This window comes from Cinclus cinclus, chromosome 3 (assembly GCF_963662255.1).
Source record: "Cinclus cinclus chromosome 3, bCinCin1.1, whole genome shotgun sequence".
NCBI classification, from domain to species: domain Eukaryota; kingdom Metazoa; phylum Chordata; class Aves; order Passeriformes; family Cinclidae; genus Cinclus; species Cinclus cinclus.
Window position 1 is genome coordinate 32277626 of NC_085048.1, and position 25540 is coordinate 32303165.

General features: G+C 40.7%; 1 protein-coding gene across 3 annotated transcripts in view; it reads left to right on the forward strand.

Moving 5' to 3' along the window:
* The first annotated feature begins 906 nt into the window (after positions 1–906).
* Positions 907–25540, forward strand: part of SH3BGRL2 (SH3 domain binding glutamate rich protein like 2) — a 33902-nt gene continuing 9268 nt past the window's right edge. The window contains exons 1-4 of one of the 3 annotated variants that reach the window (XM_062489834.1): positions 907–1089; positions 4591–4651; positions 21236–21421; positions 23193–23654. In XM_062489834.1, coding sequence (XP_062345818.1) covers positions 4601–4651; positions 21236–21421; positions 23193–23228 — 273 coding nt within the window. In that variant the 5' untranslated portion in view covers positions 907–1089; positions 4591–4600 and the 3' untranslated portion in view covers positions 23229–23654. Of the gene's footprint in view, positions 1090–4590; positions 4652–21235; positions 21422–23192; positions 23655–25540 lie in introns of those variants that run through there. The other 2 variants (XM_062489831.1, XM_062489833.1) reach the window with 2 other exon arrangements.

A 25540-nucleotide genomic window follows, 5' to 3' on the forward strand; every position in this document is an offset into this window, starting at 1 on the left:
AACCACCTGGCTGCACGCAGGGAAGTAAGAGGATGAGGGTTACGACTGTAGCAACATGTAGAAGGTTGTCAGCTGTGAGGTTATTGACTTTATTTAAAGCCGGGCTGCATCCTCACAGACCCAAAAGATGAGGACCGAGTTCCCTTTGGTCACTTGCAGATGAGCGGATTGATAAAGGGTTATTTGAGGTTATCTGCTTATCCTGATGATGAATAACATCTGTTCCACAGCTGACAATAGTGGGAACCGTACATCCATACCAGGGAGTGAAAATGGGCAGCGCTGTTTAACTCTTTTGGGATATATGGCGTACGAGCCCTCTCACCCAGTGTCCTGCCTCTCCCGCGTTGCTCCTGTTACTTGCCTTGACAGGAATGCCCGTCCAGAACAGCTCATTTTCCACCCCTTTGCCGCGACCGAGGGGCCAGACACGGACACAGCGTATCAGATCTGGCGGCTCCGCACGGGGTAGGAGGACCAGGAGCAGCCTGAGGCGGAACGAGGAGCAGCCCTCGTGGCGGGGGGAGCAATTTCTGGCGTTGTTCACCTCGGCCTGCGGGCAGCACACCTGGAGGGCGGCACAAGCCTCTCTCAGCCTCTCCCAGGCGCACGGTGGCAGCGGGCAGCCCCGGGCGCTGGGGCACGGCAGCTGGGGCGGGCAGGCTGCCGCATGCCCCCGTTTCCCCGGCAGCTGGGGGCGGGCAGGCTCCTTCCCGGCTCCGTGCTACGGCTGTCCCCGCCCGGGGAGGACTACAGCGCCCGTCGGTCCCTGCGCAGCGCCCGCACACCCCCGCCTCTCCTCGCTATCGCTGCCTCCTCCCAGCCGGGAGCCGGACCTGGCTCGCCCAAGAGGGGCTGCGCTCTCCGGGCAGGGCAGGGCAGGGCAGGGCAGGGGGTGCTGCGGGCGGTGGCCACGCTCGGGGGAGGCAGCGGGGTGGAGCTGGAGCTGTGCGGCCCCGTCCCCGTCCCGTGCGGGGGAGCGGCTCCTCGCAGCCTCGCTGCCCGGTCCCGACCGCTCCTGTCGCCGCGGCTCATGAGGTGAAGATGGTGATCCGCGTCTTCGTCGCCTCCTCGTCGGGCTCGGTGGCGGTGAGTGGGGGCGAGCGGCGGGGAGCAGGGAGAGGAGCGCGGCCGCCGCCGCGGGCAGGGCTCAGCCTGCGGGGCCGGCGACTGCCGGGGCTGGCAGCTCGTCCTCCCCGCGCTGCCCAGCCTGCCCTCGACTCCGAGCCTTGTCCCCGCACGCCGGCACGGACCTGAGCCTGCCCGTGGGCTGCCCTGGGACGCGGCGATCAATTTGCCGCGGCTGCGTGTGCGGTGGGGGCGGAAAAGACAACTCTCCTCCGCAAGGCTGCCGAAGCTTAACTAGCTCGTAAATTGCCTTTGGCAAAACAAGCACCCCGAAACCGTTGTAGGGGACGAACCTTGGGTGTGTTTAAAGGGTCTTGGAGGTCGTTCAGTGGGGCTAAACTTTCCCTGTTGGGAGGCGATGAGCGCCGCGGTGCAGGGGAGACCATCCCGAGCGAGGGGAGCCGAGCCCGGGCAGGTGGCGGTGCCTCGGTGCCTTCCACCCGCGGCACGGTGGACAGATAAATACAGGGAGAGCCTGGGGACAGACTTCAGGCCACCAGCACCTCTCTGCATTAAGAAATACTCTGGAATAGGTACAGCTCGTCTCAGACTCGATTTTGAAGGGCTTGTACATCAATCTCTTGTTAAATTAATTATGCATATGACCTATGCATTTCCATATTTTCATATAAAGTGACAGCTTTCTGTTAAGGAAATCTGGGCGTAAGCATCCTACTGAATTTGTTCTTTTAATAAGAAAAGCATTTATATATAATTTATATTCATTATGCTTCAGCAGTGAGGGCAGCAAGCACTTTGTGTTGCAGAAGGATGTAGCACATTCCTGTCTGAAGGTTTATTGTGTGTTCAGTTCATTCAGCCTTTTACTGCATGGATCTAGTTTTCAGTTCAGTGACATGATGACAGGTATGTGTTCTGTTTTGGCATGAAATGTTCAAAACGCTTAGTGGCTGCATTACAGCTAATAAAAACTAATTATCCATTTCAGTAGCCAACTGAGTAAACACAGCATCTTCAAAACTCTCTAATCCATGTCCATCCATAAGAGAAACATCATCTTCCCTTCATGGGCAGTTGGTCCATGCTGTGGTAGTGTAGCATTGCTGGTTTTAGTTTCTGTTTCGTGCCCCACGGGCTGAACAACATACCTAGTTTTGTATTTAATTTTTGTTGGAGGGGTAGAAAAGGGCTACATAGTTAACTTACCCCCATCTTCAGTCTGCAAGAAGGTTATTGATAGTTTTTTATTCTGCTCTCTTCTTACCCCGGCTGCCTGCAAAGTACATATGCAGTTAGCAGAGCAATATAATCCTCATAACTGTCTGTTGACCCAGCATACCAAATCTGAGTTTGACAAGCAATTTGAATTGCACATCAGTTCTCTTGCTGACTTTTTTCCTGAGCTGGACAAGAAGAAGATGACAGAATATGGGTAGCAGTTTGCATGCTGGTGGTAGTCAACTTTCTTTCTCTAGTCAGCAGTACATTTGAGTGCAGCCTAACTAGAGCAGAACAGATGATTCAGTGACTGAAGGTACTGTTATAAAGGGCCGGAGCTGTGACATTGCTTTTCTGTCAGTTTTTTTTTTTATCTGCTTTATCACCTTATTTAAGAACTTTAATTATGGGGTAGGTTCCTGCTGTTCTCAGCTTTGCATCACAGAGGCTTTTCTTTTTTTTTTTTTTTTTTCTGTAGGCTTTGCAGGGGGTGTCCTTAGATCCAGGCTAAGGATGGAGGAAAATGATGAGGGGAACACTATTATTAGCTAGTTATGTGGGAATCTGCTTCTGGAGAAGAAGGTGGTTACTGTATTTCATGTCTCTAAACAGTTTTAAGGGAAGTTTTAAACTTATTATCATCCTTCTAGAACTAAACATTAGTGAAAGGAAAGAAGTGTTTGAGTCATGCAATTGTCATCTCCTTCAGCCTTCAGCACTACATCAGCTATTTTTTGGGATCCTGTGCAATTCACGAGACAGAATTATTTCCCCATTGAGAAAAATGAGTACCCCATATAGATCCTACTCCGTCTCCTGCTAAAAACGGTGTCAGAATCCATGGTTCAATTTCTGCCTCTAAGTCAACTTGAGTCAAATTGTAGGCTAGCTGCTTGGAAGAGTGGGTGTTTCTCAGATTAGTATCTGACCTGCTGTAATTGACCAGAAACTTCTCTATGTAATACTGACTGACAAAAAAAAACCCCAGTGTCATTGTGGCATAATTATTTTTCCAATCTCTCTAGACATATTTTGTTAAATTACTCTTTATTTTAAAATAGAAAGTCATGTAGTCTCTAGAGTAAGCTTTTGTTTTGGCAAATATAATGAGCTAAGCTCTTTGTATATGATTCCTTTTGAAGTCTTCAGAATACCCAGGTCAAATGATAGGCATTTTTCTGAAACAATCCTGAGAAATACACTGATTGTATACTCAAAAAAGGCTTTAGTTTGCGTAAATATAACTTTATCTAGAAACTAGTAAAGTATTTCTTGATCTCAGTACTTGGTGTAATTTGTTTTGTGCTAAAGAAGATAAAATGATGTAATTGTCACACATAATTCTAAGATTCTAGTGCATAAAATATTTTGAGGGTCATTCCAAAGAACAAGAAAAGGAAGTCATTGAAGTGAATGAGAAGGAACCAAGAATAAAGTGAATTTTCCCTTCATTTGGTTTTGGAGTTCTCCCTGCAGGATCTTCCAAACATCTGAACGTTCTTAGACCCTCGAGAGGTTAATTGTTGTAACTGCTTTTTGTTTGTTTCATAAAACTTGTGACTATAAATGCTTCATGAGCTTAAAATAACTCACTGATCCCAAACTGTAGTTGTTGCTTGAGTGGAAACATTGATCTTCTCAGTGTTTAGGGAAGCTGGACAGTGGGTTTAGCCTGTGGGGACGCTGTAGAGAAGTTCCTGAGACCTTGTGGTAAGGAAGGAGGTTGGCATTGTCCGTGCGGGTACATTTCTAAATCGCCTCGTGTTGTTTTAAGCAGGCATTAGATTCAATTGAATTGCAACGCGAAGCCTCTGAATAGGCAGACAGGCATGTTTCTACAAGCTTTACTGTCTCCTGCTCTTTCTGACCTGAATTTCTACTTGTGTTGGTAAGCTGAGTCTCAAATTCCAAGCACTTCTTTGTGGGGCTGGGGAGGCAGGCTTTGCTACTCCTCCCTGATAAGGACAATCAATGTTCTTTTGTTCCTAAGAGAAAGGTTACTTTAAAAGTAGCCTTTACTTTTCTCCTTCAGCAATGCTTGCCGTTTTCAGGAAATAGTTTATGCCCATGTTTTTCACCAAATCACCAAGTCACCAAAGTGACTGTATTTTTATCTGTTTCACTGTCTCCAGTCTATCAATAAAAATTTACACTTGTGCTACTGTACTACATACAGACTTGTAGTTTAAAGGTTATGTGTTTTAAAGTGTTTTAAAGCAGATTTACCTTTGTCAGGAAGCTGGTAGTATGAACTAAGTAACTTTAAGTTTGGAATTCCTACAGTTGTCTAGAAATGCCAAACCAGAGAAGACTTCAGTCTTGCAGCTGGAAGGCTGAAGATCAGGTAAGGGGCATATAATTGAAGTGCTGTTAAATAATGGAGAACCTTCAAACAGCTGCCTCAGTTGTACTTTCTCCCTTGTGATATTAATTTATTGAAGCTTCATCTGTTGAGCTGAACAGATAATATAGGGGAATTAGGAAAATAATGGTATATTAGGTACAATCTACTCTGACTAGTGAGATGTGAGGAAAACTTCCCTTTGGAATTTCTGTGTGTTCACAAGATGAGAAAAACACGTCACTGAAATGAATTCCTTTTAGTGCACAAAGATAAGTGCTACTCAGCCGCATTTTTCAGGAGAACATATTTGGGAGGACAGGAGAGTTTGGGGAGGAACAGCAACAACCTGAAAAGAATAGACTTTTTAAAATGACTAGAACTTGGACTTTGACTCTTGGAACTGAAGAGGATTTTGGATATTTTACTAGGAAGCTTGATAAGATAGGTGCAGTTGTAGTTAAATTGTTTCGATAGCAAATATTGGTTTTATGAGACTAAAGCTCTCCTTTTGAATAAGCGTATTATGGAGGTCAAATGAGTTGGATTTTTTGTTTCCTGGAATGACTTTAAATCACATTATAAAACACTGAAGCGTCAGAATAATTATAGTCATGTTTGTTTGGTTCACTTGTTGTTGGGTAATGTAATGGAGACAAGTACAGTGCCAGCATTCTTAAGGCTAAGCTGGTTTCCGATAGATGATGAATTTCAACTCCACCCTTGTTTGTAAAAAATCATTGCAACTCAACATTTTCCATAGCATTTCTCAGAAAGATTGCGCAGGTTAACTTAGAATATGTCACTTCTAGAATATCCACCATCTTAACTTTTTTTTTTGTTTGCCTCTCTGCACCCCAAAAACACAACAGTCAAAACTGAATGTGATTTGGTGGAGTGATACAAATGCCTTTTGAGAAAACAGTTACGGTGGTCATTTGGAGGGATTTACAACTTGTATGTGATTTATGCAAGTTCGACTAAAGAAAATAATTAGCTTTGTAAATAATAAATATTTTCACGATTTTTTAATATTTGAATTTCATAAAATCAGATCAGAGCAACAGGTAAGCTAGCTTTTCAGAAATGAGACAATAATCTTTACAGTAGGAAGGGATTCTGCAATATTTACAAGAGAACTAACAGTATTTTGAGCGCTGTCTACATCTGTCAGTGTGCTGAGGATACACCTGTTGGATTGGATCCTCAAAGACTGATTTATGAACCCCACATGAGCATCATCCTGTGTCACTTCACCTGTTCAAGGTGGTGGTGCTTTTGTGCACCTGCAGAGCACTGCTGTAACCACAGCAGTGATACTGGAAGAAAAAAGCTGGATCCTTGCTCAGTCACTGGACACATTGTGTATATCCACATCTTGGACGTTAGCAATTATATTAGGTGCACAGGAGAGATCTGGGGACTTTCTGGATCTAGTCCCTTTGGCAAACGAAATTAGTTCATTCTTTCTCAAGTTTCTTATTATCAGGTCAGGTGACTCATTCATCTTTGCTGGCTTCTGTCAGTCCTATTTTGCAGGACGGAGAGATTTTCATATTTTGTGGCAGAGAGAGCCTGAGAACCTCACTCATGTCTGAATTCTGTGGGGCAGGGAGGTCAGTGTTGAAGGTTTTGGCTGGTTTTCACCTTAAGGACTTGATATCTGTGCATCTAGGTTTCAGGTCTCTATTCCAAGTAAGTCTAAGCTTTAGTTCCACTCTCCTGCCTTGTGATGGAGAGAACTGTGAGCCTGTGAAAGCAGTTCAGATTGCTTAAGGAATGTGTTCAGGAGGGAGCTGAATGTGAACCCTAGTCAAAAGGATACAGGCTGAATTTGTGTATGGTATTTAGTACCTAACTGTTGCACCATTCTTGTATGCTCTAGTGCTTTTCAAATATTTACATTTCTTCTTGGCAGATAGACCATGTCAGAAATAATGCTACTTTAAAGAACATGCTTTGGACTACACAGTGTCATGTGCAGAAGGTTAGTTACTGACCTTTGATTACAATTAGCTGTGATAAAACTTCAAAGGAGGTATTGTTCTGACCGAGGTTATGAACACTTTTCCCCTTTATTTTTCTATAGAGTACAGCACTATCAACATGCAAGTCCCCAAATGGACATGTGTCACTGATGGTGACCTGTTCTCCTTAATCTTCCACCTATATTGTTAAAGTCTAAAAATTCTTTTTCCTAACTCTGCTCATAGTGATTCAGCAGTCATCTGGATTGCTGGATATTGCATATAACTGAATTTGACTATAATAAATGAAAAAGAATATTGAAGTAAAAGCTAACTTGCAATTTATTAGTACAAATTTCTTAGGAATTCAGAAATTTGGAGTTGTGGGAAAGTAGCATTTAAGGAAGTTCTTCATTATATAATATGACTATCACTTTTATGTTTATCAATCTGGGTACAGCTTGAAGATAGAAAATTGTCACTGAGCTGGTAACCCATAGTGTATTTCTTTGCTAGCAAGTACTCTAAGGGCAACAGATTCCTCACCTGCAGCCTCAAGTGTTGGCCCCCTTAGGGAGTCTGTCCAAAAGGAAATGCTGCAGTCTTGTTTATCTTACAGTGTGGAAGCTTGATAAGAAGAGTAATGACCACAGAAACACCCCTAGTCTATGGAATCTATTCCTAGTTGAAATCTACTGTATCCAAAAAAAACATGGTCATGTTCTTGTATGTCAGTGTTTTTTAACAGCTTAATTTTTTAGTAAGTTTTTAGAAGACGGTTTAATAGTTTAGAAGACGGTTTAATAGTTTAGCAAGTCCCTTAAGTTGGTAAGTTTCTTCCTTGGTGAGGTGAGGGTAAATATAGTAGTGGTGGTGATGTTTCTTACCTGTGACTGTCAGTGAATGATCTGCCAAAGCTCAGAAGAGCTTCTGAATTCCTCAGTAGCCAAGAAATTGCTTCCATAATCTTCTTTCCTGGGGTTGGTATGCTGTTTGGTTGACAGTGGCTGGAGGTATAGATGGACTCAATTCAGAGACCTAGGGTCACTGTTGCCTGCCATTTCTGAAAACATCAGATTTCAGTGTGTCTCATGTAGATGAGCAAAGGGTAACCTGATCTTTCAAGAAATGACTCAAAGTTGTTGGTGACTGAGCAGAAGCAGTGACCAAGATACAAATGTTGTACAGGCAATTCATTTGGCATAGCTTGTCTTACTGAAAGAGAGTAGAGACACAAAATTTCCTTTCTTGTCTTATGTGGGCTGTAGACCTCCATCTGTGAAGTATTTTGGGGTGAAATATTTTAATTCTTCAGTTCAAAGCTGTGGCAGTCCTTCCACTCAGGTGTGCTACTTTAATGTAAGATATTTATCACCCTACTGATAGGGCTGAGTCTAAAGCACGTGGGTATCCTCCTTTGGTGGTCGTAAGAACTACAGCGATAAGGAACTTATTCAAAACAAGTTATTTCTATTTCTTTAATGGGGGGAAGGGAAAATCAATTTGATTTGCATCAGTAAACAAGCTTATTTATTCTAAATTTAATATTGTACTTCACTGTAATTTAATTTGGTACAAGGAAAAGGGGGTCACTGTCTAGCTAGCTGATTTCTGAAGACAAGTTCTTAGGAGATGCAAGTTGTCCAGGGAGTCAAGTGAATCAGTGACAGTATACCCTTTTGTTGCTGCCCATCTGCCTTGGGTAGGACAGACCTTGTCTTCACAGTTAAGTGTTCCAGGATTTGTTATTGTTGGTTTTACTGTTCTTTGCCTGGATAACTAATATCCATCACTCCTGCTAAGACGGAATGGGAAAATTCAAGGTGTTTGTCATTTTACTGCAAGGAATAAACTTGCAGAGGTTAATGCCTGGGAGTGACGTTTGCATATGTATCAACTTGCATTTTGTTTGAGTATGCATATGTAGATATGTACTTTTGCATACACACATTTATATGGAGAGATGCAGATATCTATATAGATATGTGGATATGGATATCTATATATTTATGTGTACATACTTGAACCTTTGAATCACTAATAGATACTAATTATCACTCAGTAAAAATAAGCCACAGATTTTAGCATTCCCAGAGGAGAAATAAAGACCTGGTGGCTTTAGGATACTCAAGATATGTCTGCACCTGTTGGGGCCATGTCAAAAATGCCTGTTCCTTTATTGCAGCTGTGGACGTCTATCTTCAGTGTGAGCTAGAGTGCTGAAATTGTAGTGCTTGCTCACCTATCTCTATTATTCTGTGTTATTCCACATGTCTGGGCCTGTATTTAAAAACTTTATTTATGTACCTTCAGCTAATTGCAAAATATCAGAATACCAACACAAGGTACCCACCAATATGACTGTGCTGGCTAATGAGTACATACACTGGAATAAAACAGTTCCCTTCCTACCTGGAAGGTAGCATTGGTGTAAACAGTGTTACAAAGATTTTTATCTGACAGGGATGATGGGGCATTTGGAGACCTTAGTGCTGATAACTTCAAAGTTGCTCTTCTGTCTCTTGCAGTGCTCCAGGACTGAACATCTGGCTGTATTCTGGCCTCGCCCATCACAGCTGTGAGCATTTGCCTTCATGGGTGCTGAGGTGGGCGAGTGATACATTGGCCCATGGCACGGAGCACCTGCAGCACCAGCCAGGTCTAGCTGTGCCCTGTCACAGGAGCAATGATAAATTATGGCAAGCTTCAGCCTGTGGCAAAGCCCTGAACAACCACAGTTTCTGGCTTTCTGAATGTCCCATTTCATGGGATTGTTCTGTTGCAAACTCAGAGCTTTTGTTTGTGAGAAGAGGCCTGAAACCATGAACTTGTGCTTCATATTAAATGCAAATCAAAACATGAATATGTTCCATCCACACATGCTAATGTGCTTTCCCATTGGCTTTTGGATTTTTATGCCCATTACAAAGGGGCAGAATACTGTTTACCTTCATAGCTTGGGAGATACAGCCTGTTATGATTCTTATTACCAGTTCATGTAGCACAGGTACTCTGAATTCACTGGATAGGTCCCACTTGAAGCAAGAAAAAAATTAATCAGAATTTAACAGTGGAAATTCTATTAAGACTTTCACAAGTTTTTGTTTTCTGGCATTTTCATATGCTGCAGAGGATGATATTGGGTATTGTCAGGGCTATTAAGACCTTTGAGTGAACAATTGAATAGTAACATTACAAATCAATTAAAGACTGGTTTCTTAATCTGTGTTTTTCAGAGAAAATCAAGTGAATTTTTGTGTCCTTTCATTTGAAAGGAAACTTCCTTTGATCTGATGAACAATAGAGTATCAGCAACTGTCCTTAAATTGCTGCAGGGTTAATGAAATTATCATCCCTGTCCAATCTAAAGAAATGCAATTCAAGTATGTATTAAACCTTTGATCTGGATCTGCATCTCCTAAGGTTAGATAGTCTTTCTGAAACGTCTCTAATTGAGTGATCTGATAGGTTTGTGTAGAAACAGAGACAGGAGTGGCATTTTAAGGATGTAGATAGCATCACATTCTTCAGTTGAATCAGCCAGGAAGCTAAAATGAGTTAGAAAAGAGATACAAAACTAGTCTTTGATCAAAGAAATCAACTTCTATGAAGGCCCTGATGTGCAAGCAGTCCCTTCCTGCTCAGTCAAACTGGCTTGCCTGCAGCAAGGTTTGTTTTCTAGTAAAGGTTCCCAACATCAGACCCCAGGGAAGTCTGAAAGTCGGTGAATTTGTGCAGCGTGGTATTCAGCAAAACCTTTGGCTGTGTGGGGGTGACTCCTGTTGACCTTACAGGAGAAGTGTCTGCAGTTTATGGGATAATAATCAGATGGCTGCTGTGTTTGGGGATGCACCTTGTTGCTAAGAAATGGGTTTGCAGAAGCATAAACAAAAAGAGAATTTACAGATACAGAGCTGAAAAAACATGCAAGCTACGCAGATATAGTTGTATTTGTTGAAAGAGAAATAATGTTGACAATTATTAATAAGGTTAGAAACCTTGTTCTGCTCAGTTGAGTCAAAGATAATTTTGTTACTGATCTGAATAATATCAGTGGCACTCAGCTCTGGTTTAGAAAATCCAACCTCCTAGCCTTACAAAAACCATGAAAATGTTGCAGTAATATAGTCCAGTTGTATTTGAAATATGACATTTGTCTCAAGCCATAAGTACATTCTTCTGTTGCAGTTTCATATGCTGAGAAAACCTGTAAATATCTGCAAAAACTTAGCACAACGAATTCTGGGTGACTCGCACTGCTGTTACTGCTGTTATTTTAAAGTGCATTGTCAGGGGTGTGTATATCTGTAGTTGGCAGAATGACACATCTGTGCTGTGTGGATAGTAATTGTCAGGAGAAAACAGCATTGACAGCTTTATTTCACAAACTTTGTTTTGAAATTCTTGGGAGCATGTTGGAATCATAGTATCTCTGCTCCTTCTTAAGGAAAGGCTAGATTTTTTTTCCAGTGGTCAAGGGGACTTACCATTCCCCCAAATACATGGAGGAGGATTAGTACCTGTGTGGGAATAACATGGCTGTGGAATATTATCCAGAATAGTATTCTGCATTAACCCCAGCATGCCACAGCTAGGCTAGACAGTGCTGCAGTCCTCAGGCTTGCCTTAATGTGCCTTAAACCCTCTGCTTGCTGTCAGGAGACTGCTGCACGTGGCATCTTAGGGATCCACATTCTGCACCCACTGTCTCTTGCCACAGTTGGGTGTACCTGGGTGTTGGGCTGTGGGCCCTGAGTGACAAAATACAGAGGGTGCAGCTCCTGTTTATGGCAGGAGATGGCCAGAAGAACTTGTATCTTGAGCTGACATAGCTAAGACCCCACCCAGACGAAACAAGGCTAATTGCTTGTTTACTTCTCCTGGACTGCTAGGTTGTTTTTTTTTTTTCCATTCTGATAGATAAATATTCCTATGCCACTGGATTTTGCTGCTAAAAGCTAATGAGAAGGAAGAAACATGACCTACATTTTTAGTGCTGAAAATATTCTTTTATATCTCACTTGCAATAAATACAGAAAATACAGCTGGGAATGCTTTATTCATTGTGACAAAACAATGACTGATAAATACAGAGAACTAGTTCAAACACTGTGTACTGCTGACTCACTTCATCACAAAAAAAGTCAATTCTGTGTTCTCATCTTAGAAGTTCAGGTGGTAAACATGTTACATAATAGGAAATGTATGTGAATCTCTTCTTAGGGGGATTTTTTGTTTAAAACTTTCATTTTTCTTTGCAGAATTTAGAGTATAACAGAATATTTCATTTGGAAGCAATATACTGTGATCATCTAATCTCATGGCTTGACCACATCAGGGCTCACCAGAAGTTAGTTAAAGCATGTTATTAATGGCATTGTCTAAATGTGCCTTAAACAATGACAAGCTAGGAAGCCTGTTCCAGTGTTTGACTATCTGTGAATAGAGGCTTCCTTATGACAAGTCTGAACCTCCCCCACGAAAGGTATTACACATCACAACACTGGATACCAGGGAGAAGAGGTCAGCACCTCCCATTGCACTTCACCTCCTCAGGAAACTGTAGTGAGTCATGAAGTCGCCCCTCAGCCTCCTTTTCTCCAGACTTGGCAAGCCCAGGGCTCTCAGGTGCTCCTTACAGGACATTCCTTCCACCCCCACCACCAGCTTTGCTGCCTTCCTCTGGATGCATTCAAGGACCTTCACATTCTTCCTAAACTGTAGGGCCCAGAACTGCTCAGGGTACTGGAGGTGAGGCAGCACAAGGCTGAATGCAGTGGGATAATCACCCCTCTGGGATCACCTGGTGATGCTGTGCTTGGTGAGCCCAAGGGTGTGGGTTGCCTTCTTGGCTGCCAGGGCACACTGCTGAGAATTAGAGCATTTGCTCACTTTCCAAAACCCGCTTATAAAGCTGCTCTCTATTTCAGTGAACTTTAATCAATTACCAAATATTTAATGTTTCAGGAAAATAAAGAAACAAAATGGATCAATCATGTTTTAATTACCAAAACCATAATTCTACCAAGCAAGTTGACGCATGCAACAAAACCACATCTCTAAATCCCTGTGGATTTTTACCTAGAAATTTTGGACTCCCATGTGCAAACTATCCCCTGCTCTGCTTACTCTGCACAATTGCAGACTGTAAGATCAGCTTTCTGTTCATCTAAGCAGGAATAAGTTTCCAATAGTTTGACAGTTCTCATCTACCTTGCCGAACTGGACCTTTGCTGGGGAGCAAAGGAATATTCCTCAGAATCAAATAACTTAGAAAAATCAGAAGAAATAAACATGAATAAAATGTAATATAGCATGGAGATCAGTGAACAACTTGCATTTAGTTAGTAGGTACTGAAAAGTAGTTGAAATAATCAGGGTTGCAGTTATTATGCTTGTATTTATGTGTATGTATTTTTAAAAGGAAGATAGATGTTACTTGTTGAAAGGATTTCTTTCATGATGCAAAATACTTGCTATAAATATGCCACTTTGACAAAAGGGAATGGTATGAGGAGGAGTTAAATGCAGAATGCCAAACAGGAGATTTAAATTGTTCTCTGGCATCTTTGAACAGTTTCTGCTTGAAAAATGCATGAAAATAACACTTTCTTTTTAACTGCTCTCTTGAACTACTCAAACATATGGTAAATTGCAAACAAAAACATCTATCTATTGAAATAAGTTAGCTGCCAGCTAAGACTTGAATTGTTAGCCCTTTAAAGCAGTAGTCTAGCCCTCCAGGATGGTTCCATCAGGAAAAGTTATTGATAGCTGAGGATATGTTACAAATCCCTGAAAGTTTCTCCTGTCTCTCATGCTAACCACTAATGTCCTCAACTTTGTTTAAAAGGAAAAAAAAGCACCCTAACACATAATTCTGATAATTTTTGGCTGACACATTTTTAAAATCAGATTAATTTATGGGCAAGCTCTGGTAATCTTCCCCCTGTTTTAGTTAGAGGAGAAGAACCATTGAAGAACCAATATGCTTTCCCAGTGTCCTCACAAGAAAATACTTATGACTAGGAAAGATCCTGTAGCAAAAATACCATTTCATACATTTTGCCAAATAGAAATGTTTTCAGGATAGAGCAATTCCACAGATTCTTCCTGTTGGTTATAATCTGAACTGGCAGCAGGCTTGCAAGCTCCCCTACTAGAACAACTAGATTTGCATCCTGACCTTTAAACTGGCAGTCACCTGCTGCTTGCCAGCCTGGGCAGGGAATCTTCTGGCTCTGTTACCCAGTATGCATGGAGTCCTTTGGCTCTTGGTCTGTCTCACTGATTTGGAGCTGCCTGTACCCTCAGTGCAGCTTCCAGGTTCTGGTACAATTTCCTGCTGTGCAGTCTTCAAGATTCACTTTGTTTGACTATTTTTTATTTCCACAGCAATGCTGTATTTTTTAGTTTTACATTGATGCAATAGAAAAAAATTCACACCTTTAATTGGAAGTAGATCCAGCATCAATGGCATTCTTATTCTTTTGATGAGGAAGCAATGATACAGTATTGGGGGTTCATAGCATCTGTTTTCCTACAGTCCATCAGAGACTCCTGTGTAAATGGATTTTCAGCACTCTAAGAACATATTGTTCCTACTGCAGTTGGAAAATTATAGAATCACTTGCTTTATTTGTGTACATCAGTGGCAGGTCTTGTTTCCCAAAATACAGAATAATTCAAAAGAAATAGACTTGAGTATGACTTCAGAGGCTTTTTCAGCTGCATACATCTCAAAGGCACCCTGTGTGGCACTGTCTCTAGGTGATTTTTCTGTAGAATGTTGTCTTTTGGTCTTTCCCCTTTTTCTGTTTCTTCCATTTTTGTCTCTCCTTTTCCCTTTGTGCTTATTGAAACAATACCTGGTAAACCACTGAGCAAACTCCCACCATCTCTTGTTTTTAGCAGACTCCTTTGTGTTTCAGAATGTGGGTCTGTTACTTGCACAGAAAGTAATGATTTCAGACAAACTGCCTTAAATAATAAACTTTTCCCCTCACCTTGTGATAGACACATGTGCACACACAGAAATAGATTTAAATGCATTTATCAGATTGCAGCATCTGGCTAGGAAAATATAAGGCTAGCAGGCATTGGGCATGGAGCAGTTTAACTGTCTTTGTAGCTTTATAGAAAATGTTTTCCTTTGCTGACTGCTTGTGATTAAGAATCTCTTAAAATCCAAACCTGTCTCAAATTTTAATTGCATTTCTTAAATACTGGATTCTTTTCAAAGTTAACTGTACAAACATTGCACAGAGGTAAAGGTGTGCAGAGTCCTTGGGTAAGCAGTATCTCAGCAGCTCCCAGAGACCTGCAGTGTGATTTTGCATAAAGCTGAACAGATTGCCCTCCCAGTTTAATAGTGTTTCATATTGTGTGTCCTTAATTATGTCTCTGTGTGCAAAGCAGAAGGTTGCTGCTAGCAGGAGACCAGGGCAGTGCTGGCTTCATGTGGCCACTGTTCACACACTGGTCTGTTTCTCTTCAAGTTGAAGAGTTGTGTGGTTAGTTTTTAGAATATTGAACCATTTCTTTTTTTGAGGATGAAGTATGCAGATGCTTTTACCTATTTGGAGGCCTGTTATGAGAAGACAGCATTTTCCTTCTGTCGGATGCAATGCAGTATTTGCTACAGTGGAGAGCCACTCACTTTCAGTAATAGTTATGCAGTGCTGATTTTTATTTAATTTTATTTTAAAATTTTCTTCTCTATTAACTTTCTTCTCTTCATCACAGCTTCTCATCCTTTTTTTTTTTTGTATGTACATACCTGAGTTGTATTTTCCTGTGCCAAGAACAATGAATTAATCATACAAACCTTTGTAAAGTTCTGTCACAGTGCTGCCATTTCACAGCAATAAAAATTGCCAGGGGTCAGTTGCCCTCTTCTTTCTGAAGTCAGGCAAAGAAAAGAGAAATTTGGCAGAAAATCTCTGTCACTACAGGTCTCAAATGTAACAGGACCATGAGGATTTGCATTTCAAGCTTGTGAACGCATGAGATAGTTTTTCATTTCTTATTTACGAGAGCAGAAACATGGTGGAAACATAAGAAGAGAATGTGTTAACACAGTTTAAAATTCTGTTCGTTTCATGTGTTTAGGGCTTGTATCTGTTTGTTAGAGCTGTATTCCTTATTATCTGGGAGTATGTGTTAAGCCACATCTATATGAGAAGTGAAGATAAGTAATCTTCTGCAGTAGCTATACTACATCTGCATTTTACACTGCAGCAGTCCTTTTGGTTATGTTTGCATGACTTGTGAAGGCAGAGGCTCACATATAAATATTTTCAGTCATGGGAGTGAGTTGAGCTTGTGTTTATGGAACACAAATGCTGCTTATGCAGTTCATATTTCAAATACCTGTGGCTGGTCATGCTTTAGCCACTGCTGAGCCATTTTCTTAGGATGCAGTTTTGTTCCTGATATAAAGTGATGAGATTGTGGTGCTGACGTTATTGATGCTCAATCCCTTGTTCCCCCCGGTTCCTGCGTTATGCTTGTGTGAGGAAAGCTGCAGGAGCTACTTGGCAGGAGGGAGGAACATTGTGTCATCTCGGTGACAGCCAGCAGTGAGATCTGCTGAGTTGTATCATCAAACTGCACCATAAAGGTACCTCTGCCAAAGGCAATACATTCAGGTTTTGGCTGAGTCAGTCGATGGATATGGTGGCTGATGCAGTTCTGGAGTGAGGGCAGGTGTGTGGAATGAGTAACCAAATTGAAAAAGAAGGAAGAAAATTAGCAGGACCATTTCCATGTTTAGAGGCACAGGCGTGCCAGGTTGTGAAACAAGCATTTGAGGTGATCTTAGGCATGCATTAAATTTATTTTTTTTTAAAATGTCAGGCTTCTAAAATGTACTCATGGTCTGACAAGCCAGATCAGAAGATAACCTTATAAGGCTTTGTTCTCACCATCTGTGGTCTGAATATTTTTTTGGGGTGGGATTTTGTGTAGGAAAGATGGTATTTGCTCTTGGGATCTGTCTGGAGTGAGTGGACAGTTCAGACTAGTCTTTCATTTCCTTCAATTCCAAGAGGGTGACACTGTAATAACAGTCAGTACTGCACGTCTCAGTCACCAGGCAATGCATGGAGTGGTACCTGCTGTTATTCCCTCCCCTTGTAGGCAGGAGGACAGAAACCCAGGGAGTGCCTTATCTCCAGAAGGTGGGGAGTAGAGTCTACAGCAGAAGACCAACCTTCCATATCCACTTTGTGAGTACCAGACACTCAGCAACATTCCTGCTGTTGACACTGTGAAGGAATTTGAAACTGAGAATGTGTCTCCTTTGTCCTATTTATATTAACTGGGCTAATGAAAAAAGGCAGGGAAGTTCTCTTTAATCATGGCACAGTTCCTATTAATATTGCTACTTGAGTCATCTTGCATATAGTAGAGAAGAAGCAATATTTGTTTATCCCAAGTTAGATAAATCCTGGACTACTAAGATTTTTTACAAGGTATTGAATATCTTGGTTAAAATAGAATGATGAAATGCAGCTGACTGTTAGTAATGAAGAGACCACGTGCTGTGCTCCTCTGGTTCAGCAGCTGTCAGTAGGGAAGCCTTTCTAGGACAGGAGAACCTCTGAAAACAGGTTCAGGAACCATAGACAAGGCAAAAAGAGAAGGAAACTGTCTCTTGTTGGAAGTGATGAGAAGCTTCCAGGGAACTTTGGATAGAGGATATAATCAGATTTTTCTAAACTTCTGCTCCAACATGGACATGATTTATAATGGTACCATCTTCATTTTCTCATTCTGCTACTAAATGAGCAGTATGATTCACTGTTCAGCTTAGCTGGATATCTGATATTAGTTGTGTGGGAATCAGAAATCTTAGAACTGAACAGTTTTTACTCCGGGAAAAGATGTGAAAAGTGAGGTGGCTGCAGTGAAGTGGATTCTGAAAAAAAAAGCAAGCAAATATTTCAAGTAAAGGCTGTCAGTTAATTGTGGGAACAATTTGCAAAGCCCCTCTCTGTCATTTTCAGTTCAGGAGAGGAGCTTAGAGGAGAAAAGAAGTCTGAAGAAACCCTTTATTCCTAAGAGGAATTAACTCAGGGATGCTGAAAGTCAGAACAGATAATCCCAGTGGTCCCACCTGGACTGGCCTCAGTATGTCTTTGAAATATTTTTCCAAAGCAGTCTGAAAATGTGTCCTCCTGTTACCTGTTGCAAATCAGTATAAAGAAATGAAAACTAGGACAGAAAGACAGCATACTTTAGCTACAATAGACTTCCTTTATAAATTGGCTACTGATTAAGTGATTAGCTCCTTTTTACAGTTTTATGTGTCACAATGGTCATCCTTTTTTTGCTGTTTTTTATACCTGCTTTGAATGCAAGGATAAAATTGAGTTGTCTCTGGGGATGTTTTTCCCGTCTTAGTTTTGTGAATAGAAATATAGATTAACAATAAAACCAAACCCAGAAAAATGATGTTCAGAAAAGAATTACCGTGCTTAAAATAGGAGAGGCAAGTGTTGGACTATAATAGCAGACCATAAACTCCATCAGTGTTTTCTCACTGCATTTAAAGATAGATTAGGATCATACTACATAAAGACTTTTCTCTGAAACTTCACAGTGGATATGTGTTTTGAAGGTGTATTTTACATTTTCTTCTGGTGTGCTGAAGAGTATTAGACCCCAGATATTTTGGTGCTGAAGCAGCCTGGCATGTAAGACTGCAAACGCTTTCCTAAAGTGGTGTATGAATAACAACAAACCAATTTTTTATGAACGTGCTACCTCTGACAGTGGGATTATTTTTTTCAGGTTCCTTTCGGTTGCATCAGGCACAAGAAACCTTGGTAGCAGCAAAATAGTGTACAGAGAGCATTATCCACCTCTGTAGTTTGTCAAGTGAGGATGTATTTTTCTCCACTGGGCTCTTGACAGGACTAGTGAGGAAGAGAGGACTGACTCTGCTCTTTGTGCCATGTTGCCTTTGCTCCGTGTTTCCTGTGGCCAAACGCTGCGAGCTTTTGGGGCTCTGGGTAAGCACAGATGAGAGTTGCAGGCAGGATTGTGAGGCTGACGCACTTCTGCAGCACAGATCCAGTTGTAGACACAGACAAAGGTCCTGTGGTTTTCTTGGGGAATAATCAGCTGGCTTCTGTTGTGACAGATGCTCTGAGCACCCATCTTAAACAACAAGGCGTAATTTAATAGGATTTAAAATACAACTAATGCTCTCGTTTCAGTTTATAGGCCTGAATCAAATAAATTGGGGAGGAGAAAATGCTAGTTTTTTGGCTTGAAATTTTCAGGCTATTTTGTTTAGGTTTATGCAGCTGCTACATGCACAGCTGGTAACTCCTGCAGATGTTGTGTGGAGAATTGTAAGGCTTATGGCTAAAAAAACCCGAAAACCCCAATTTACTTCACTTCAACATCTTAATTAGTTTTATAAAAATAAAATGAGGCATTAGAAAATTTGTGCTTGTGAATTCTAATGGTGTGAACTGTAAAATAATAGGGATATGACTAAATCTAAGTTGCTCAGTTTACAGGCTGCTGGGAAACAGCAGATGAAAATGGGTCCACCCAGATACACCTGTACTGGTACGTGTCCTAACCCTGACAATGGAGCGCTCTGGAACTGGTTTAAGAATGGTTGCTGGTACAGTCTGCTTTGATCAAGGCTAACTTAGAATCTCACAAGCAGCCCGTGGCCACGATTTAGATGTTACAGCGTGCCAGGGATCATTCCCAGTGTGCAGTTTGCAAGCAGCAGCTCTGAGAGGCTGCAGGTGTAATAGCTTTGGCCAGAGGATGCCAATTGCCCTTGGGGCCAGAGGGCTGGCCCAGCCACTCTGGAGTTTGCTGATTGCTCTGACCGGTGCAGGAGGGATTCCATGTGAGTTTTGGTAGCACTTCACTATAAGGAAATTACCTCTCCGACATTTAATTTTAGACATCTCTTTTCTGTTTAACCAGATATTTAATATTTGTGTTAAGAATCTCTCTGTCTCTTTTGTGTTCTTTTGCAGCTTCTTGTTGAAAGACAGAGGAAAATATTTTCGTCTTTCACTTCTGCACTTTGAATTTTTAGGGACATAGGCTTGTTGCCTTTGGTACCACTGGTGATGATGATGCAGTAATTTCGATGTTGTTGATATGCATTACTTGCATGCAAGTTTTGGGGCCAACCTCTCTATGAAAAAGTGGTTCTTTCACATATGCCTGAAAATCTGTACCAGTGTTTGCAAATGAAGGAAAAAGAATAGAACGCTGTTACACAAATTTCAAAGCTTTGTATTTGTAGTTTCTTGGGACAGCTGCCTTATTTCAAGGAAATAAGAAGTCCATCAGTGTTGCTTCCAAAATTATGTATTTTTGTGATGCATTTAGATAGATAGACTCGGTTGTGTGACTGGAGCAACTAGCACATGCATTTTGAAAATCCTGTTATTTCCAAATAGTATCTAGGTCATATGATACCCACAGGCATCCACCTGGGCTTTATGCCAGCCAGCAACTGCATGGATATGACACTCCAGGAATACTGTTAAAATTATTAAAGCTGATTTTTTTTTTCAAATATCACTGTGATGATTGCTGTAAAGAATATGGCACATAATTAATAGTTCATTTCTGAAAGTATTAATTTCATTGGGTTGATGCAAAAGATACTAAGACTTTCATTTCAAAGGTAGCTGTCTTGATAAACAGTCCTGTTTGAGGCAGAGGTTATCTTTACCTTAGTGTATCTTCTTGAAGCCCAGCTAGCTCTTAAGGGCTGATCTTAGTATCCTAGAATTGTTAAGGCTGGAAAAGACCTTGAAGACCATTGAATCCAACCAATCTTTACAGTGAGATAACTGCCAGTGTTCTGCCTCTTTGTATAAAAATGATAATCTCTTTGAGGTGCAGAAACCCCATTCATTTAATACAAACCTCATGCTTTTTTCTTTCTTTTTGCAAAAAATTCATTTTCAAGAGATGACATCATGCTTACTTACAGGCATATGTATTATGCTGACAGACACTCTTAGCTAAATATTCAACAAACCTTGCTCAGGAAACTGTTGAGTTGCATTTTAAAAAAATGTGTAGGTGTCTAGAAAAACAAAAATGTGTGTAGCTGGGATGGGTTTTTTCAGGTGTACTGACATGTTCATCTTAATGAACACTTTCAGGAGTGAATTCTTCTGGGATGTGCCAGGTTATTTACTTTGCATTTTTAGGTGCCTGTGTACTTTAAAAATGTATCCCTTAGTATCTTTGAAAACTGACTGCCTCTTTCAACTTCTGCTTCTGAAGAGAACCTTGCAGTTTTCTTTTTAAAAATATCTTTAGAAGGTAAAGGCTCAGATTACCAAAGCTGAATTAAACAGACAGCCTTATACAAGTGAGAGGAAGAAGTATAAGCTTTGCCAAAATGTAAAGAGATAGCAGTGCTTAACTTTCATGAACTTAAAACTGAAAAAAAGTTTTCTCCTTTGTCTTTCTGAGTTTGTGACTTCCCATCCTATGAAAGTGGGATGGGAGAGGAGGAATGTTCTCAGATTTGTAAGCATGCCTGTGTTATGGAGCTCTGGCTCTGTGCTATATGTTCTCTGACTCTAGGTTTTTAAATTTTCCTTCTTCCATCTAGATAAAGAAGAGGCAGCAGGATGTGGTGAGGTTTCTAGAAGCCAATCGCATAGAGTTTGAAGAAGTGGATATCACCATGTCAGAGGAGAAGAGACAATGGATGTATAAAAATATTCCTGAGGACAGGCAGCCTGCACAAGGCAATCCACTGCCACCACAGATATTCAGTGATGATCGGTACTGTGGGGTAAGTAGTTGTTATGGCTCTCAGTGGACAATTTCTCAGCTGGCCATTCAAACATGGGGACTTGCTATTGACCATTCTCTAGAAGAATCTGAATTAATGAATATATATATAATATAAATAATATAAATATATATTATAAATATATAAATAATATACAAATATATATTATAAATATATATTATAAATATATATTATAAATATATATAATATAAATAATAAAGAATCTGAATTAATTAATCTGCAATATGATCAGGTCATGATCATAGAGGAAAAATCCAGGTCATTCTTCTGTAAATCCTAGGGCTGTCTAGGGGATTCCCTCCAGGAATGTAAAAATCAGAAATGTCACATGCTTCATGTACAAAGTTGATCGTAAAGTGTCTGATGAAACTACTGTAAGCTGGGAATTTGTGTATTCTTGCTGCTTGGGTCTAGTTCAAACACAAAAATTCAGCAGGAAGCCTGTCTTTGGCCCTGTAAATGATAACACTGGCTAGATTGAGTTTTATTGTTATTGTAATTAAGCTCCTTCTCTGCTGCTGTCATGGTGTAAAATTCATTTATGCTCAGAGTGTCTTTATGCGATCAGAGTGTTTAGGATAAATGAACACTATTTGCTGTAAATCTGACAACAGTTTGATGGATGGGGTGTTTTTTTTGATGTAAGCTTTTCTATCCACCAGTGCAAGCTGGAGGAGTAGCCTTTGATACGTACATCCAAAGTGGTTCTGACTTAGTCCCTACCAGATTCAACTGTGCTGCTCAGACCTGATGAGAGCCTGTTGACTGCAATGCAATTGTTAGCTTAATGCAGGAGGCATATAAAAAGGGATTTAGGATCCTCTGAAACAAAGAGATTGGGTATGATGCAGCAGCTAACTGGTTTCTCAAAGCGAAGTATTTAACATCCTTCCCACGTACTTTGTATTGGCATTACTTGTTTACCTCAGCAGTATAACTCTTATCTTCTTACTTCCAGGTAAGGTAAGTCAATCCAAGAAATGTATCTGGGACGTGGAAGGGATTATTACCCTCACTTATGGATCAGCCCCTCACAAATAACAACCTTTACATTGTTCTGTAAGAATCTAGTTTGCATGGGAAATACAACATTTTAAGCTGTTGTTTCTTATCCTTTCAGACTGCCTTTATAGTGTTTTAACCTAGTCTTAGAAGTTGCTGTTTGGAATTAGCAAGGCAGAAGATGTCATGCAGCATGTGAGATGATCTCATTAATCTGTCTGATGATCTGATAGCCATTTTGGTTGAGCAGACTTAATCCTATTATTAGACTTCGCTGTCTGCATGAACATCTTTAAAGAGCAAACATGCTTTGAAAGAAACTATATTTTCTAGGATGAAGGAGAAAGTGTGTACAGAATCTCCATCATTCATGAGTTATCCTGCTGCATTAGTTAACAAAGTTCTTAGGTAATAGAACAGAGGTGAAACATTATACAGAGGACAAAGGTCAGTGTTGGAAGGGGGGGTAAAATATTACAATTAGATAAAAGTCAGCAAACCTTGCACATCTTGTCTCTCTTTCTCATTTCCACAGTGAGTGTTTTTATGTGTTTATCTTGACATAAATAACTGAAGCATAATCTCTATTAAGTAGCTTAAACTGAAAAAATACTGAGTTTTCTGTTAGTTGAGTTAGTGAAATTTGTAGCTTATCATTTTTGATTTGTGTCCAGGCAATTTTTCATCCAGTTTTCTCTATTAAAAAACTGTCTTTTTTTTTTTTTTTTTTTTTTTTTGCATTCTACAGAATCAGGAGACCAATTCTAAATCAGTCTCAGACTGATTCAGAATCAGGAGACTTTCTGTGTATTTATTCTGGCTTACACATTGTTGCTGACAATTCACACTTCCTTGTGATACAAACTGGTCAGATCCATTCCTGTTCCTCTAAAGGTATGAGGGCTAGACAGTGCAAAGCAAAATAAACAGGTACACTTTTTGTTTTGGTCATGTTATTTCAATAGAAGTTCTCAAGAATATAATATCCATGACTTAATGTTATCTTTGTAGCTATACTGTTTTTTTCTGTGTTAGTATTGGCATTAATAGTTTTGGGATGTCTTTTCTCACTATTTTCTCCTTAGTAAAAAGCCTCAGCAATGTGCACAAAGGGTTTATCTAAGACTAGATTTTCCTGGCTAGGATATCACCATTTGAAATAATCACTTTTCAGGATGTAACTGCAGGCCAGAGTAAGTTTGTCATGCGTGGTTTCAGTAAGTATCCCAAATGAATTTGTGTCAACCATTTGAACATCTGGCAACTCATGTAGGAGGGGAGAAAGGTACAAAAAGATGGTCAATGTTTACTGGTTCACAGAGTGTATTGTACCACAGAGGGAGGCATTCTTCTGGTACCAAGAGACAATCTCCATGTTTTGAAGTGTGAGCAAGACCTTGTGGTTTTTCTGAATTGAAGCAATTGCAGATACAATCATTAATCTATCTTCTTTTCTCAGTCTTCTGAGATGCACTCCCCATTTTTGAGTAACAAGTTATGGTGAGAGATTTTGAAATACAGGACTTGGCAAGAGCAATTTCTATTTCCTGTGAACAAGATAAATGCTGCAAGCACATGAGAACACAAATAATTTTACTGATAATCAAGTGCTGTGTTACAGCACCAACAATATGATAATTTACATATTTTCATGACTTCATAGTCTGTTGTTTCATCTTAGTGACATCCTTATAGAATTGTATGTGAGAACAGAGTCTACCTTTCAGACAAATCAGACACATGATCCTGCTTTTCAAATTTGCAGTGGTGTAGATCTGAAATCAGTATAGTTATCTTGCTCTAGTTAGTGCTGTGTAATGGTGAGGTGACGTTAGTGTCTAGTGCATGTTTCTGGAGAAAACTCATGCACTTTGCATAAAGAATAGTTAAGTGGAGTTAATTGGAGTAGAGCCTTAATAGGATCTGGTAGGTTGCTTTGCATTGCTGGACACTGGAATCAGTTTTGTCTTGCTCAGTTCCTTACAGAGCTCATTTTCAGTTAGAATTAGTGGGTCCTGCTATAGTACTTTGACCTACAGCTATGAAGTGCAACTCAAATTGGGGATTATGTTCCCCCAAGAAAAGAGTCCTGTACTCTCTTTCCCAGCCACTGTTCTCCACAGCAGAGGGGCTTTACCTTCCTGGCTTGTCTGATCGTGGTACGTGTTTCACATTCATGGTTGACCTGTTCAGTGACTTCAGTGGACAGGTTCACCCCTTGATCACGAGCCTGTCTCTACCTCTCATCTCCTCCTAGGTGTCCTGATGTGTCAGAGGCCCACTGAGCTATGGTCAGCTTGCCCTTACATTCCCAATCCGGGTCCACTGCAGCCATTTCAGTTCTGGCAGCCTGGTCTGCCTGTTCCTTGTTTCCATGTTCGTCAGTGACATGGCTCTGAAGTATGTGAGTATGACATCCTACATGACATCCTTTTACAAGGTTCTCTACCCAGGCAGTAGTGCCCTGCAGCAGTCCAGATATTTAAGCAGAAAGCCAGAAATGCTGGAAAACTGAATGTCTGAAATTAGGCATGTGCTTTACACCTCCCTCTTCTTGAATTCTGCACAGCTGAGTATACAGCTCTTCGTAGACTAGAAGTGATTCCTGGATCTTTTAGAAGACTGGAATTACCCACTTCCCAGTGCAACTGCACTCTTGTGAAGCTGCAAGTTAGCACTTTGAACAGTGACAGTTTTATATGCAGAAATCTGCAAGTGAAGGGAGATTGCCTGAAATTTAGGCCAACCATAACTAAAAGGAAATCTGTCTCCAGGTGGGAATTTGATCCAAAGGGAAAATATTTACATAGCAAGCTGACTCTTTAATTTTTTCCTTTGAAGCTGTTCATATGGTTTAGAATGTTATGGTAAGTCCTGATAGAGTGCCTGGTGGACACCAGCAGAGACAGAGATATGTGGTATTTATTGTCCTCCCCTGAAATGTAGTGTATGGTGTCAACTCCAACAAGACAGCAAAGGCATATAGACAAGAAAGAAACGAAGTACACTGCTGAAAGAGGTGCAGTGTTGGGAAACTATTCAGTGCACAGACAATTATTGTAGCCCTGATTTCTTTGCACTGTTATGTATCATTCT